This window comes from Perca flavescens, chromosome 4 (assembly GCF_004354835.1).
Source record: "Perca flavescens isolate YP-PL-M2 chromosome 4, PFLA_1.0, whole genome shotgun sequence".
NCBI classification, from domain to species: Eukaryota; Metazoa; Chordata; class Actinopteri; order Perciformes; family Percidae; genus Perca; species Perca flavescens.
This window is the reverse complement of record NC_041334.1, coordinates 9,745,816-9,763,164: the sequence shown is the minus strand read 5'-3', so window position 1 is coordinate 9,763,164 and position 17,349 is coordinate 9,745,816. Positions and strand designations below refer to the sequence as shown.

At 40.6% G+C, this 17,349-nt stretch overlaps 1 protein-coding gene and 1 long non-coding RNA gene across 3 annotated transcripts in view; both read right to left on the bottom strand.

The window, feature by feature from the left end:
• LOC114553623 (uncharacterized) overlaps positions 1-4,166 on the bottom strand; it is a 36,885-nt gene extending 32,719 nt beyond the window's left edge. For both annotated transcript variants that reach the window (XR_003692359.1, XR_003692357.1), the window contains exon 1: positions 3,636-4,166. This is a non-coding gene — a long non-coding RNA (uncharacterized LOC114553623). The remainder of the gene's footprint in view (positions 1-3,635) is intronic.
• Positions 4,167-6,111: 1,945 nt separating this feature from the next.
• blcap (bladder cancer associated protein) lies at positions 6,112-11,037 on the bottom strand. The gene is made up of 2 exons (XM_028576946.1): positions 10,726-11,037; positions 6,112-8,237 (listed from the first exon to the last, which is right to left on the bottom strand). Exon 2 carries the CDS (start codon positions 8,030-8,032, stop codon positions 7,769-7,771), a length of 264 nt encoding a protein of 87 aa, XP_028432747.1. The 5' UTR covers positions 8,033-8,237; positions 10,726-11,037; the 3' UTR covers positions 6,112-7,768.
• Positions 11,038-17,349: the final 6,312 nt, after the last annotated feature.

The window sequence follows — 17,349 nt, the reverse complement described above, 5'->3', positions numbered from 1 at the left end:
TTGAATAAGAAGGTGGGTCCAAACTTTTGGCCTGTACTGTATGTTCACCATCTTAGTTTGGCATTTTGCAAACATTACCAATAAACCCAAAGAACACCTGTGTAAAGCATAGGAATGACATTAGTTTTGGAAGTATTACACCATTAACCAAAGTATTGGTCAAATAAGTAGGCTACTCAAATTTCGACCTGATGACAACGCTAGATAAGGGTTAAGTGATCATCAAAGCGACAACAGCATGAATGGCTAAACCAAATTTAATCCATCCAATTGTAGTCTAATGTCAACCTCACGGTGGTGCTAGACAAAAAGTCACAAAGATATTATGGAAGATATTAGGATTGATCTTCTGGGGAACACGTGTGTACTACATTTCATAGCAATCCCTCTCTTTTGTTTCATGTAGGGCTGGGCGATATGGCCTAAAAAAGAAATCCCTGATTTAAAAAAAAAGAAATCCGATTTAAATTGATTTTTTTCTCCCCCTACTTAAAAGCAATCTGTAGATGACAAAGAAATTGTTCAAAATAAGTTTTATTTTATTTTTTACTCATACACACACGGGGCAACATTACCATTATGTTTATTCATGCCAATTTTGTGGAAATATAAATTGGTTTGAGTGTTTTCCCTACCAGTGAGATAAAGCGGTTTTCACACATACAGGTAATTCACTTCTCGTTCCTCGCTAAAAGTTCAAATCATTTTAACGTTATTGCGCAACCTTGCCCCTATTTCCACCTGTTGCTGAGTAACGTACGTTAACATCCCATGGTCCCTTGAATGTAGCATACCTGTAGCAAGCTCCTTCGTAGCGATAAAAACAAACCTTGAAGCGGAGCTCCGTGCTATAGAGCGGTGATTGTTAGTTGTTTAAGCCGCTACAGACCTCCGTCACAGCTCGGGTGTACATTTAGTAGTTGTGTTGAGCCGCAACAGAGTTCCTCAACACCGCCTCTGGTGCCCCGCAAGGTGCTCCTTCAGGTCAGCGGTAGTTGGTTGGTTGGATATCCGAGAATAGGTGACTGTCAGCCGGGGACACAGCACCGCAAGCTGCCGTTAATTTCGGCGGAGAGTACAGTTAAGTAAGTAATGAAGCGATTGGTTAAGAAAATAATTAATGTTAGTCCCTGTCGCTGCCATGTTGTTTGTGTATCTCTCACAAGTGCCTGTCAGTACCCGATCCGTTCCAACTGCACAATCCGTTCTGCGCATGCGCAAGATGTTTGCGCATGCGCTGTGGTACGATGATTTACGACACTACCCGATCTGTTCCCACACTAGCCTCCACCGGGAAGCTAACGTTAGTTTAGCTAATAGCTAATTCACGTTAGTTTAGCTAATAGCTAATTCGGGCGGACCGCTAGGTGATTATAGTGGTCTGCCGTTAGCCTCCACTGGGAAGCTAACGTTACTTTAGCTAACAGTTCATTTGGCTAACCGCTAGCTGAGACAGCATGCAAACTTTTAAAAGACCCTCAAAATAAAACTTCAAAACAAACATTAACATATATAACAGCTGTTACGTCAGTTCTGCTTTACTTGTGCTCATTTAAAATACAATCACTCAATACTTGTCTTTATTGTTACTGTAAAGTCTTAATTTTGCTGTAGCCTGCTTTTCCCATTATGTTTGACTTAACGTTATTTTAGACTGAATCTAGCTGTCCGTTCTGCCTGCACGATCCGTTCTGCGCATGCGTTATTTGTCGGCTAGCAGTTAGCCGAATTAGCTGTTAGCTAAACTAACGTTAGCTTGGGTGGAGGCTAGCGTGGAACAGATCGGGCAGGTCGTAAAACGGTATTATCATCTGCGCATGCGTGAACATCTTGCGCATGCGCAGAACGGATTGTGCAGGTGGAACGGATCGGGTACTGACGGTGGCAAATGCGCGGGGGGAGGGCTGAGCCCGTTCGGAGCTACGGGAGCCCAGAGGAGCCCAGAGGAGCGTCGGCGGATGTTAAGGAGAAAATCGATTTATATTTAAACTAAATCAACGTCAACTACACATTCGAGTTAATCGATAAAATCGATTTATCGCCCAGCCCTAGTTTCATGCACACGATAAACATGTTTGTGATCTGCCAGGAATCCTCATCATTAGAAACACCTGTTAGCTGTTGTTTTGGGATAATAGTAATCGTGTTTGCTGATTGGTTATGTGTTATTTCAGTTTGACATTACTCAAGCCACCTGTGTTCTCAATCAGTAACACTTACTGTATACACATACACATACTGTATATTATAACTAGAGATGGCCCGATACCACTTTTTTGCTTCCCGATACCGATTCCGATACCTGAACTTGCGTATTGGCCGATACAGAGTACCGATCCGATACCATTGTGTCATATATTTTATTATGTTTTAACAGCTGTATACTACTATCCCTGTATGGATGTGATATGATTTCTATCTCTGTTGTTGTCTGTCTGAACAAACACAAACAATGAATGCTGTAGAACTTTCTTTTATTCTCCAGTTTGACAGTCAGTTATAACGGAAAAAGAACATAAATAAACTACTTTAATGTAGATTTTCTTTAGGGCTTTATTACATGGTATCGGATCGATGCATAAACTCCAGTACTTCCCGATACCAGCGTTTTAGGCAGTATCGGAGCCGATACCGATATCGGTATCGGAACATCTCTAATTATAACATCATAAAACAAATAGGGCATTAACTAACCTTTTTAGAGAGCAGGGCAGCGGTGTTGGCAGAAAAACCAACATTTGGGGAGGCCTGTGAAAATAATGCTTAGACCTAGGCCGAGGGGTTTTGTTTTTCAAAGTCTAAAATCTAAGTTAGCCTAGCCTACCACAAACAAACATTAACATTCTTAATATACCAGATCGGGAGCACAGGCTTATGATAGGCTCAGATGTACAGACCTCAACGACAAAGCCGAAGGAAAACCAACCAGAACCTAAACAAACACCATCAAGCTACTTACAATCTCACAGGTCCTGGTACAAATACAAGATTTAACCGCTCGAAATGCAAAGCCAACTATTTGAAGACCAACCGCATCATATCTATTATGATAGGCTATTAATATTAATATATAACAGGGGGTTTCCTGGCTCAGAATGGGCTTGTGTTAGCATGATCGGTCCGCGTACAGTAAAGGTTTTACCTTATTTGACAGAAATCTATGCATTTTGCTGTTATTTCTTACCATTTGAATAACAAAAATGTATATTATGCTTGACTATGAAACCCAAATTAACAAAAGTTTCCCTAGTGTGGGATTAATAAAGTCCATATTATCTTATAACTGGTTAAACAAATAATATTACTATATTTAAATAAATCACCGGGAGAGTCCGGTATAAGATGACTTTGGAGATAAAATGAGATTAGCTCTCATATTCAAGTTTATGTTCTGCTTCTTCAACTGTTGTTTGATAAATTACTCTTAAAACACATTTAGAGAGGATTTGAATTGCTATTTTGATTCTCAGTTCTTATCATTTTGGTGCTGGTGATTTTCCTTTGGGGCTGGCGGCGCCAAAAACATTCCTCTATGCAGGAAACCCCCTGTATTATTATAATCATAACGACGACGCATGTATTGTAATTCAACGGCCACGGCGGGTATAAAAATGCTTTATATGGTTTTATCTTACCTTAGGGTGTTAAGGGTGAGACGGGAAGTGGAGATGATTCAATCCCAATATTGAATTGTTCATTGATGACCGAAGACGCGTTGTAATTGTAATCCAGTTTGTCTCTCCGCACACTCCAAGATGTCGTTCGAGTTTGTCAGTGTAGGAGGGAATTAATAAGTGCCACATTTACACCCCTGACGGAAGAAGTATGTGACAGTTCCCGTTTTTATTTTGTTTCTGCTGCCCAGTGAGAAAACAGAAGCAGAATTGTTGCGGGCGTGATGGCGGCGGCTAAAATACATCCATGCGGGCGGCTGTCGTTTCGGCAGTCCCTTGTCCTGCTAGCTTCATGTAGCTATGCTAACATTGTTTCCTGTAAGATTAGCTAACTTATTTCTCCCTCCTCCAACAACAGTGGTTTTATTTAAATATCTTGTCATTGATGTTTGGTTTGACACGTTATTTATATAACGTAATAGCTGCTATATTGTTTACATTTTACAGTAAAGACTATAATATTTTCAAATCCCGATTTCTGGAAGCACTTGAAAACTGCTAACTTTAGCTAGCTCACAAACATTTTCCTACTGTCAAAGGTAAACTCCCAACCCACACCAACTTTCCAGACTTTTGATTGGCCAGAAAGTACGAGTGACATCTCCGGAAAACAAATCATATTTACAATCATATGTTTTTTTCTGTGCTGTAATTTTACTGTGCGTAGAAACAAAAATAACGTTAAATATCTAAGGAAGTGAAGATGCATCTAAAAAATATTATAAAGTAATATTTTCTCATTTCGACCAGGAGACACTTAACTTTTATTTCTACATATTTTTAAAGCTTCAACAAACATACAATTTAATAATTTTCCAGAAAAAGCAATTTGTTTTGCAGTTAGAGAACACTTTAAAGGCATTTTTTGCATAGACAGCCACATTGAGAAATACAGCACCTCAGATAAAATACAGTAAACAGATGATTAAATGATTGCAGTATAGTATCTGGGACTTTAAGCAATAAACTATAGAAAAAGTAGAATTATATTATAACAAAGAAGCATTTTTATGTGAAAAAAATTATCTATGGATACTTTGAAGTTGCCATCTCCAAGGCAGTTCTATTTAATAATTTCATTGATACACACGTTGAGGCTTATAACTGTATTGTGATGTAAAATAAAATTATCTTAAATGTAAAAATTCTCATAAATAAAATAAACTGTAAAAGCAGGAAAATTACTGATGCACAAAGTCTTTCTTGGCTCTGGGGTTTTCTCTTTAAGAAGCAATGGTGAAATCCAGAGCTGCATTTGCAAAAAATCATTCTCTTGTTTTATGAACACGAAAATTTCTCAGCTTTTCCACAGGAGGATGAATAAAAAAAAAACATTAGGAGGTGAATGATGGTGTTAAACTCTGTCGGGATATGGGAGCAGATTTTTTCGCTTGACTTGTACTGAACTTGCATCATCATCTGAAACCCCCATCCAGCTTATTTACACGTTTATTTGATCCACCCATCATTTTTTAACCTGCTTTACGTCCGCACTCAACTGCTATTGCTGTCATGGTGCCATGCTTGCCCCCAGTTATACTAGACAGGGTTTCTGGAAGGTTCACCAAACTAGAATGTTATACTTTTTAGGATCTTTACCACATATAATACAATTTAATACATATTTCACAGTCATAGCAGCCAAAGATATGGCCTAGAGTTTTCATTACTTCCCAGCGGTATCAAACAGTAATTCCTAACAAAATAGTTAAATTGAAAAATACTTAGATGGATTAATTTAAAACTAAAGTTGTTGCTGAATCAGAACTTGCTTATAATGACATGAGCTTCCTAGCTACTGTAGCTAGCAGTAGTGACGGTGTTTGCTTCACATCTGATGGAGCCGACTGAAACCATCACCACTGAAACCATCCCAATTTTCATATAGGACATACGTATAACTAACAATACGGCCTGCAGCCGGCAAGAGATAATACATACGTTAATTCAATTCAAGACTTTTTAAATACCATCTCAAATGTGTTTTTTAGAAGACACTGGATTTAATGCTTTAGACTTTTAAAGACCTGCAGATGAAAGATACCCTCGAACATGTATTACTAAATTAATTATTGTCTCTCTATCCAGAAAACATAGCTGTGATAAAATTATAGTTTGTTGCAGCTCTGAGTTGCTCCACTGGAGCGGTTGGGGTCAAGGGCCTTGCTCAAGGGCACGTCAGTGGTGGTAATGAGGGAGGGGACATGCGAAATGATAAAGACAGAATACTTTTAGAATAGCCTTATTTTCTAATGTAACTTATGCATAATAAACACGGTGTGCCATTGTCAGAATTGTCAGGCAGGAGAATTAAGCATAACAAAAAGCAACGATGTACTTTAGAGAATTGAAAAATCTAAGACAAAACTCTTAACATAAAAATGAGTTACCAAAAATGTAATGTTTTGTGCTTGATATAATACTGAGTTAGACACAGTTTAACGTTGAGAGGAAAAACTTTATTTAAATTAAAACCAATGCAAGAACGTAGCAGTGAGGATGGTCAGTACTGTGACAGGACACACACACACACACATACACACACGTCTGGCAGCTAAACATAACACTTACAGCAGTGATACACAAGGAAACATGACAGTGTTGCCCTTTTGATTACCAATAAACTTGTCAGAATTCGATACGATTTTCTTAACCAGCACCGTATTGCTTATTCATACTAAAAAAAAAAAAAACCTGACCATCTACTGTTCTGTAACCTTGTGTATTGTCACTTTTATGCGAATCAACATGTCTTAATCACACAAACACAAAATATACACACCTGTCGCACATAATACATTTTCTTCCATTCACCCTACAGACACACACATCCAAATGTATTTACTCTTTGGAAACTTTCAGCATTTTGTTTTAATTAATTAAAGCGAGTGTGTGTGTGTGTGTGTGTAAAAAAATAACAGCAACCCATGCACAAGAAAAACTAAATAAATTTATTTTGGAGGTGAGGAAGAGGAGCTAGGAAGACAAAGAGAGGGGTAGCTGCAGAGCACTGTGGGTAGAACAACAGAACAGTTTCTCAGCATTGCATTGCATGCATTGCATTGCATGTCATTTAGCTGACGCTTTTATCCAAAGCGACTTACAATTGTTACATATCAGAGGTCACACACCTCTGGAGCAACTAGGGGTTAAGTGTCTTGCTCAGGGACACATTGGTTGATGTATCGCAGTGGGAATCAGCATCATTACACCTTCTGATATGCGTTTGTGTGGAGATGCGGCAAAGAAAGTTATTCACAGCATAGTTATCGATTGTCCAGTGTCTGTGTGCTCTCCTTGTTGAGGACAGCATTACGTGTGCAGAGCCAAAGTGGCGACAGAGTTTGGTCAGGTTGGACTGTAAAAGACATGTCGCCCCTCTTTTCTCTAGAGCTTGGGGGGCAAGTTATTTCTTAACGCTACCTGGCGTATAAAGCTCGTCAACGACCGCAACAGTATGGGACGGAGAAGCAAGCGTGGCTGCCAGTGAATCTTGGGAACATCCAACTCGGCCTGGAGCTTTCAGCAGGATTGCGTTACTTTTGGCAGTTTGAGGTGGAGGGTGTTTTCACTCTGAATAGATGATTTAGCAGGTTTTTGGAGAAAGTGACGTCTCAGACAAGAAACCAGAATACTGAAAAACCGTGGTCGCTCTAGGTAGACGTCACACGTGGTGGATATATGTTCTAATTTTCATTCAAATGCTGAAAGAAAAAATACAAAAGTTGCAGAAGGTGAAATTTTCCTTTCCTTAGCATTTCAAGTGCCCCCCCCCCCCCCCCCCCGTCTCCTCCAACATCTCTTCCTCCCCTCCCAAATTCAAGTCTGTCTGTCTTACAGCATGGCAAAGCAGCCTCCCACAATCCTTTCAGAACTGGCTCTTCTCTTCAATAAACGCCTTTGGCAGAGCGCTCTCTTTATTTGCGGTATCCCCCTCCAGCAGTCCTTCATCACCACCTCTACACCGTTCTCCCACCCCCCAAGTGTAGCCTATCCCCTCTTTAATATGGCAGTATCATTCTCCAGCAATGCCTCATCACCCTTTCCACCCCGCCTCCCCGATATCGAATCCCCCTCCCCCTTTTTTTTCTCTCCTAGGTCCCGATAATAGCCGGGTCGTGGGCAGCGTCTGGAAGCGTGGCGTCCTGGCAGTGGTAGAGGAAGCAGTTGCCCCAGCAGCTGTAGCAGATGAGGAAGAGGGCGGCCAGGAAGACCAAGGCACAGATGGTGCAGGGCTTCCTCTCCAGCAAGAAGCTGAGCAGGTAGAAGCCCATAAACATGGAGTGGTTGAACCACAGCGCCGGGTTCAGCGGCTTGGGGATGAGCAACACCGGAAGTAGCCACTGTAAGCAATACATTGTTCCTTTTTTTTTTTTAATGCGGCGCGTTGGCGGAGGGTCTCTGTAGGGCTGGTACAGATCAATCCCACGTTGTTGTGAAGAAAAAAAAAAAAAAAAAAAAAACCTTAGCAGACAGTAAGAGGGAGAGCCGCCCTACCCAACAGAGCTGGGACGGTGGAGGAACACGTCAAAGTCGCCAGACGTTGCGGTCATCAGGTCAGCCCTGGAGACAGCAGAGGAAAGAGAAGACAAGTCTGAGGATTTCAAATCGCACATGTCTGGAAAGTCTGAAACTAACAAGTATTTCTTCATCGCTCAATCTACCTATTATTAATCAAGCATTTGGTCTATTTGGTGCCCAAAAATAGTGAAAATGTCCATCACATTTTTCCAAGAGCCCAGAGGGATGTCGTCGTATTCCATTTACCGACACACATGAAAACGTAAGTTCTTAACTGAGAAATTGGAACCAGGACATGTTTTTTTCTTGTTTGAGTTTCCTAATGAATATTCATGAGTCTTCCCCTACCACCCTGCAAAAAAAAAAAAAAAAAAAATAAAATAATTACTACTTACTCATATACAGATTATTTTGTCTGTACTCCCTCTGGTGTTTCAGAGAGTACTGCAACAAACAACGTGCTGAGCATAAACGTCTCTGTACGTGCTCCTAGTGTGCGCGCCATCTACTGCGGCCCGCGCACGGTGTCGAGCGCAAGTTTACCCGCGCCTAACATCTCGTCTCGTCGGTTGAGCATGTATGTGAAATGGGCGGCAGTGCCATGTTTGTTTAGGAAAACACAAAAGTTGAATTTTAAAATGTCAGCAACAGCATCAAGTTGTATATATTTACTTTGTTATAGTCAGAAAGTGAAGAACATCTGATGAAAATAAAACATTGTTAGAACTGTAATGATATTATTAAGTACTCATATCGGTACTTGGTACAAATGTAAGTACTTGTACTTGGTTTGGAAAAAAAGTTGTATCGGTGCATCCCTAACTTTTATTATAGAAATTTTACTCAAAGCAATTATCAAAATAGTTGGCAAATAATGTAATAGTTCTAGCCTAATCGATTAATCTTCGCAGCTCTAACTAGCAGCCACTCTTTTAATAGCTACAGGGTTCAAAATTAACTTTTTTCTACCAGCCACTTGCATATTTAAACAGCATTTGGCTACATATGACTGCAGAGCAGATTTGGCCCAAGTATCAGATTTGTGCTTGTAAATACACGCTTGTAATACATCTATATATACGCATTAGAAAAAACAGGTCAAAGTTAGGAACAGGTATATTTATAGACATTAAAAAGGATAGAGTTCACCTGACATGCAAGTTAGTCAGGATATTGTTACTATAGGTTTGGCACCCACACAATAACCCAGGCGTCACTAACCTGTGTCCCAGCCCATGTTAATGACTTCGAAAAGTAAACATTTAGCCAATTATTAACATGTGTAATTGATGGTAACTTCCTTGTAAAGGGTCGGACACTCGTAGCTTAGCTGCTCAGCTAACGTAAACTAGCTACGCACTAAACAACCCATTGTCGCAATACGAATATGTTATGGCTAATATTAAGTGTCGAATTACATTCATCGGTTTGACTGAATCAAACGAAATGAAACAAGCGACTTTAAAGTTAGTTCGAGTAAAAATGTGCACTGAAAATAACGTTAAAGCTGCTGGTTTCAAGAAGGAAACTGGCTGAGGCTGGATGAAGGACAAAAACAGAGTTGCTGCCAGTAACAGCTGCTGGCATCATTCACTACCTTATGTTTACTTAACTCTGCAACACAATCATGTTGCTATAACTATCTAGCCCTAGTATTAACTAGCTATCTAGGATAAATTGGCAAACATTCGTTTACTGGCAGTTGTGAACTGGGCAACGTTAGCTAGCTAGTTGTTAACGCTACCTTTGTTATATTGTTACGGCAAACAGCTAGCTAGGTAGCTAGTTAAATAACAATACAAGGTTTGGTTATTTCCTTTGGTTTGTTACTTGACTGACCAATCGTAATGCTAGTTGACAGAGACCAACTAAGTCCGAACAAGTTACCTCACGATAGCCCATTGCAGCGGTGCAAAACCAAACCCTATACAAAAATCTAACAGTTTAATGTCGCAAGGCTTGGAGTTGAACTCAAACATGTCAAACAAACTACATTTAGAGCCCGAGTTAGCAGGTCGTCATTTCGGTATACTGCAAGTACACCAAGAAACATTTGTTGTTTACCAATTTTAACATTTAAGACTCTCATTTACCCTCGTCTTTCAATAGCCACCGTCGTACGTAAGTAGTAACGTTAGCTAGCTAGCTAGCAACCAGCGTGACTAGCTAGCTAGTTCTGGTTAGGTTTCAGGACTGAATCACTCTGCTAGCCGGTGCTCACGGTTTGTGACACAACTATGTTAGCATTCCAGGGAAGGTATTAGATCACGTTTTGTAAGTTATAAGCAAAGCTACTATAAACAACCAGCTTGGAGCGGAGTTTGGCATACATGTTTTCTCCGTAGACGTAAGAATAGCACGTATCGGAGGCTAGTTAGCTAGCTAGCTAGCTTAGCTTGAAAAACAAGATTTCGCGAATGTAACGTTACAGCCGACGTAATCCAGCTAGCTATCAAGGTGAGACACGTATATGTATTTTTAAGTGTAGGGGTCTGTGTTTAAATTCATTTGTAAAATAAAGTGAACAAACCTGACATATTGTGGGCTCGTTCTCAGCAGGAAACAACCATCCACACCATTTCTGTTTCAACAACTGACTGCGTACGTAGCGGATTCTTTCGTCTTCTTCTTTAGCTTTATTATCGGGCTACAAACCAACGTTTAAGGTTCATGCCGCCACCTACTGTATAGGAGCGTGACAGTAAACAACCAACACTAATAAATAAATAAAACATCTTTGTAGCATGTAGCCTACTTGTTTCCCCCCAGACTGTGTAGACTGTACGATGGTTTGTCTCTAACAGTCCTCTGATACTCCACTCCTTTCCCTTATCTACCACACCGTGGTGAAGTTAGTTTGATGTTGGATATTCGACAAATAATCGGATATTCATTTTTTTGGGTTCAAAAAACATTTCATCAGCAGTTCCTTCTGTGCTTTCACTCAGTCTTGGCAGAGAAATATAGGACACCCATTTGCTCCTAACTGTTTGCTCCTAACTGCTTGGTTTTTACCTAGGGACTGTCAATAAATTACGTTCTGAACTTCATTTATTTCCGATAGCTTGTATATCAGATGTTCTAAACATCCCAGACAAATGCAGAACTGTTCTTCAATGTGGTACAAATATTTTGCATCTCATTTTTTAATGATTTTTTTTTAAGAACCCCATTCATTTCCTATGGAAAATGGCTTTTTGCTCAATAGCTTCCATGTTATTGGACCCAAACACTCCAGACCAATGCACAGTTATTCTGCTATGTGGTACTAATGAGACACACCTCACTATGAATGAATATTTTGCACTGCTATTTTATTTACCTTTTTTTTTTTTAAATTGTCGCCTTTTTTGACATTTTTGTCGCATTTTCCGATCTTTTTTTTTTTTTTCGTTTCTGCCTAAATATGAAGGGATTTCTGAGTCTCAAAGTCGGCAAATCTGCCAAATTCTGCTTGGAACCTAAATTGATATGCTGTATGCTATAATTTATTATAATTTAATGTGTTTTAATGGGAAGCATATTTCGTGATTACAGAACATAGTTGAGCATTCGGCAGCTGAAAAGCCAGATTTTGCTCTCACGAGTAGGCCTGTAGCGATAGTCAATACATGGACTAAGCGCACGATATATGGAAATGAGCTCGGCAGCTTTTGGTGACGCAATATATTGCAATCGATAATTGCTGTTGTTGTTGCGTGCCACAGACACCGCGTGTGGCGGTCCGTCCTGTTGTTTTGGCCGGCGTGTGGTGTTTAATTTCCCCGTTGTGGCGTTTCTTTTCCCCGTTGTTGCGTCCCCCAGAGCAGCCCAGTGTCATGGCAGTTTGTGAAATAGTAACGTTTGAAAATCGTGACCTGTACACAAAATAAACAAGAAAATCGTGACCTGTACACAAAATAAACAAGAAAATCGTGACCTGTACACGAATCAGTAAATCAACATAACGTGACCATTTCACAAACTGGCGTGAGACCGGGTTGGTATATTCTAAAGCATTTCTTCTTCATAAAACTCTGTGTTTGAAAGGCTCTGTGAAACTAAATAAACCGGTTTGGTCTTAAAGTCTAAAGCTACACAAGACTCGTAGTAAACCTGCAAAATGTCCCTGAAAGAAATGCTCCCTCTTTGTTAACGTAAAATTTTTTTTCTTTGGATGACCTACATTTACCTCCAGACAAAAACCTATATTTAGTATATTATAGTTAAATTATAAAATAATTCGAGCCAATTTATATTTTGGGGGATTGGGATGCAAATTAGTGTTTGTCCCCTGATTTATACATCAAACTATATTACACATGACTATAGTGTATATTACACGTGACTGTAGTTCAAATCAACATTTAAACAACGACTTTCGTCTGGCAGGAGTTGCAGGGGGCTGCCGATGGTCCGGGCAGTTGGACTCCACCTTTGCCCCCCTAGCCACTGTACCCTCCCGAGTTAACCCACGTGGCTGTGGGGTTGCCTTCTTCCGCCCTTTATAGCTGTTGTGGTGGTTCTCACACCACCATATTCCACCTGAGCTGCTGTCAGGGTCTTCACTATTTACCCATAGCTGGGGCTGTTTACCCATAACTGGGTCTATTTACCCATAGCTGGGGCTATTTACCCATTACTGGGACAGTGGTTGACGGGCATCAGGGCGTTTCCACTCACTGATGGGCCTGAATGCCACGTCTCTGGGGCCCACTGCTGCTCCGAGATCCCGTACAACTTAGCCTGGAGCCACAAGGGACCAGTTACCGTGTGTGCCACGGGGAGGCGTGTATGAGATCTTGGCAGTGGAGAGGCTATGTACCGGCTGAGGAGGCTTACACACTCGGCTCCTCTTTTCACCCCTGGAAACAAAGGGCTATCCGGTGGCAGTAGCTGAAAGCAGAGAGTGGCCAGCAGAAGCAGCATGCAACTACAAGCACTACTACTCCAACACTACTGCACTGACGCATCACATGCCCTGCGTGCAAACGCACACACACACACACACACACACACACACATACAGACACACACACATACCCGCACACACACACACACACACAGACCCATGGTCACACACACATATACACACACACACACACACACACACACACACACTCCAAGCTTCTTCCCTTGTGAACAACTCTGCTCTTCACTCTTCACACACTACGCTCCGATCTGCACACTATGTGTGAATATTATTCAGCCTAAGTGTGAAATCACGCAGGTTATACAGTTGACTTGATGGAAAAACAATGTCAAACTACATGTAAGAGGTTTGAGCTTGGATGTGTCAGTTTTTTTGCTTTGACTCTGCTCACATGATGCCTAAAGACAATGATTGAATGAAGAACTTTTCAATCTTCATGAGTAATTACAGCAGCCAAGTCACAAATGCACAACAGATTACTAGAACCTAACTAAAAAAAGAATCATGGTACCTGGCAATATGTTGTAAATAGCACATACCTGTATAATTTGTATGGAAAGGTGCTTCATTGGAATTGCATGGGTATTATATATATGTAATCAGTGAATCAACAGATACACAGGTACAGATACAGAAGTATACTGCCGAGGTACAGTACATGGTAAATTGATTAAAAAACATCAGTCAGGATTTGAGGTTGAATAAATTAAACATTTACTGATACACTCAGACTTAAAATTCTATTAATGTTAAAGCTAGAGTGCGTAGTTTTTGTCGCACCCATGGGGAATTCCCATCCATTTATTCTAAACTCAAATATCCAGATTGTTCAGGGTTGCGGGAGCAATAAATGCCAATAACTTCACACTCTCCAAACTTTATTTTCCACATTAATCGATAACACAGACAACCAAAAGACTGAGACAGTACTTGATCAAAATGCATATAAATAGACATACAAAAACAAGACATCAATTATAAAGTAACAGTAATAAAACACCTGGGTCATTCCCGTTAGGCAGCAACATTTCAGCCTCATAACTTTTGGAAGTATATATTTTTTTGCAATATATAAGAGTAAATATGTTTTTAACTGTCAGGAAACACGATCCAGAGAAACTTGTACATGCTTTTATCTCTGGCGGGCTGGACTGCTGCAATGCATTGTTCACAGGTCTGCTTAAGACAGCTCCAGCTGATCCAGAATGCTGCTTCCAACAGAGGCCAAAAAAGGGACAGCATCCAGTTCTCAGATCACCAGTTTCTCACAGAATCACCATCAAAATTCTACTGCTTGTACTGACTCAAAGGTTTATTTCCAAGATACTCAGATCTCCTGAGCCAGTACGAACCTCGCAGACCTCTCAGGTCGGCTGCGTCTGGATTTTTGTGACTGCTCCCAGAGTTCAAACTAAACATGGCCAAGCAGCCGTTAGCTTCTATGCTGCTCAAATGAAGAGCTGAGACCTGGCACAATGCTGACTACTTTCAAATCCAAGCTAAAAGACCTACCTGTTTACCATTGCTTTTAATTCATTTTCTTTTAAATCACATTTGTTAGTTTGTATTATTGTTTTTATTCTGTGTGCCTTTATTTGTTTGTTGTACAGTATTTCTCCTATTGTTTTATTCTGTGCACTTTTATTGCTTTTTATAATTTATTTTTTAGGGACACGGTAAAATCGAGCACGTACCACAAAAAGGTCAGTAAAAAATAAATAAAATTGACATAGTTTAAAGAAAATATGAGAAAGTAATTCATAGGGATAGAAATGTTGCTGCATAACAGGAATGACTGACCTGGGATGAATGAATAAAAACAAAATGTTTGACAGAAACTGGTTAAAAATGTTGCCAGGAAACTAACTTTATTATCTTTATACAAACAAAGGGTCACTTGTTTTTTTGCTAACCCTGACCCTAACCACAACTGAATTTGACTTGCACTAGTACGCTAACAAATTCAAAACACACATGAGGCTACTGTCACATTCTGAAAAGAAGAAAGCGTTCAGTTGATTTCGGACAAGAAAAAGCAACAAAATGAGTCTCCGTAAAACTCTAACTTGACCTTTCAGCAAATAAAAGCATCAGAAGCTGTATGTTTTGTTACGTTGTTGCTCGCTGCAGTGCCATAAGCTACATGCTCACCTATATTCTGTCTTCCAGTGGAGGACAAGAGGGCTGTTGTGCTACCTGTATCTCGTGCTGTAAGAAACACATACTCTACAATGCAGGGAGTCATTCAGGATGGACGGTTGTCAGTTCCTGCATGTCCTGAATGCTCCATAAATCCTGCTTAGCTGACAAAGTGCATATCGATCGGCAAAAGTTTATAGTGAAGCCATATACAGTATTGTTACATCGAGAAATTCAGAGTAAAAGAGCTGAAACACAGGCAACATCTTGATGAAACGCAGATGGGCAATACTACCTGTAACAGGAATGGAGAGACTGACAATTGCAGGAACAAAATCATTGTAAAAAAAACGAACATCTGATAGCAATTGTCTATCTCCATTCCAGTTAACGGAATAGTAACTTGAGTCGTCTTATTGAGAATCAGACAGAAATAGCTCAAATGATTTCTGCCCATCTGATATTACAGTAGTCTATGTGCTGTTTGGTAACCAGCCAGTATTTTATTAATGGCGCCCTGAACTTTTCAAGTCCAGTACAAGTCCCACTTCTGACGACTTACAATTTAAATGTTGGTTAGTCAGTTATGACCACGGTGACTCTGACATGATATTAAACTCATGATCGCAATCGCTCATACGTGACCCGGACTGACCGTAGGCGGCATCATAGTAACTCGGACATGATTGCTATGACTATGACAAGACAGAAGTGACTCGGATATGAGTGTGTTGACGTGACCGTAGTGATTTAAATGTGACTCGGACACAACTGTATTGATTCAGACATGAACGTAGTGACTCGGACAACTAATTAACTCGATCAAACCTTTACCAGTCAGACCTTGGCAAGTCAGTCACTGCAGTGACTCGGGACATGATTGCATTGACTCAAATGGGACTCTGTCTACTGACTTGGACATGACTGGATCGATCCAGACATGACCGTACCGACCTCCGACATGACTGACTTGGGTCTCGGAAATGATTGGGTGACTTGAATGTGATTCAGATATAATCATAGTGACTTGGACATGACCCTAGGGACTCTGGCATGATAATGGACATGACTGAAGTGACTCGGACATTATCGCAGTGACTTGAATGTGACTGGGACGTGATCGTAGTAAGGCTGACATGACCGTAGTGATTCAGATATGACCGTAGTGGTTTAGACTAGAGATGTTCCGATACCGATACCGGTATCGGTACCGATACCGGTATCGGTATCAGCTCCAATACTGCCTAAAACGCTGGTATCGGTATCGGGAAGTACTGGAGTTTTTGCACCGATCCGATACCACGTAATAAAGCCCTGATGAAAATCTACGTTAAAGTAGTTTATTTATGTTCTTTTTCCGTTATAACTGACAAGTCAAAACTGGAGAATAAAGGAAAGTTCTGTGGCATTCATTGTTTGTTTGTTCATGTTTCACAAAGAGTTTAACCTGAGCCGGACCGACAACAAAGATAGAAATCAACACATCCATACAGGGATAGTATACAGTAGGGGTGGTATGGTTCATGAAAAAACACCCGAACCGCTCGGTTCGCTAGTCTCGGTTCGGAGCATGTGTGTACCGCACGGTTCGTCAGTACACTGTTAATGTGCACTAACCTCTTACTGCCGTAGTGGCCACTTTCGACACCTATGTTAAAAAAACTTACTGGAAATGACGAGCGGGATGGGCGTGACAAACGCAAGCCATGGCAGCTGATTGGACGATTGCGTCACATGGGTCTGGCTGGTCCCTAATTTCAAAACAGACTGTCATGGCGGCTCGTTCAGAATACAATCTCATATTGTACTAAAATAGTTCACCGAAACGTGTTTCTGAAAACATTTTAAGCGAGAAATAGGCAGTGCAGTTGCTGAATCTGTCTTCATTTTAGATCGCCAAAGGTCAGTTTAAAAGATTTTCGTCAGATTTTGAGAGACACCGAGCCGACCGCTCCTCAAGTGGAGTGGGGTGCCGCTGCAGGTCACGTCACGACACCTGCAGAAATGTCAAGTGGGAGAGGGGCTGCCCAGAGCTGGAGGATGAGCCAGCGTCGTTTATAGTCTGGTGTGTGGGAACATTTTGGATTTCATGTTACCTATGAT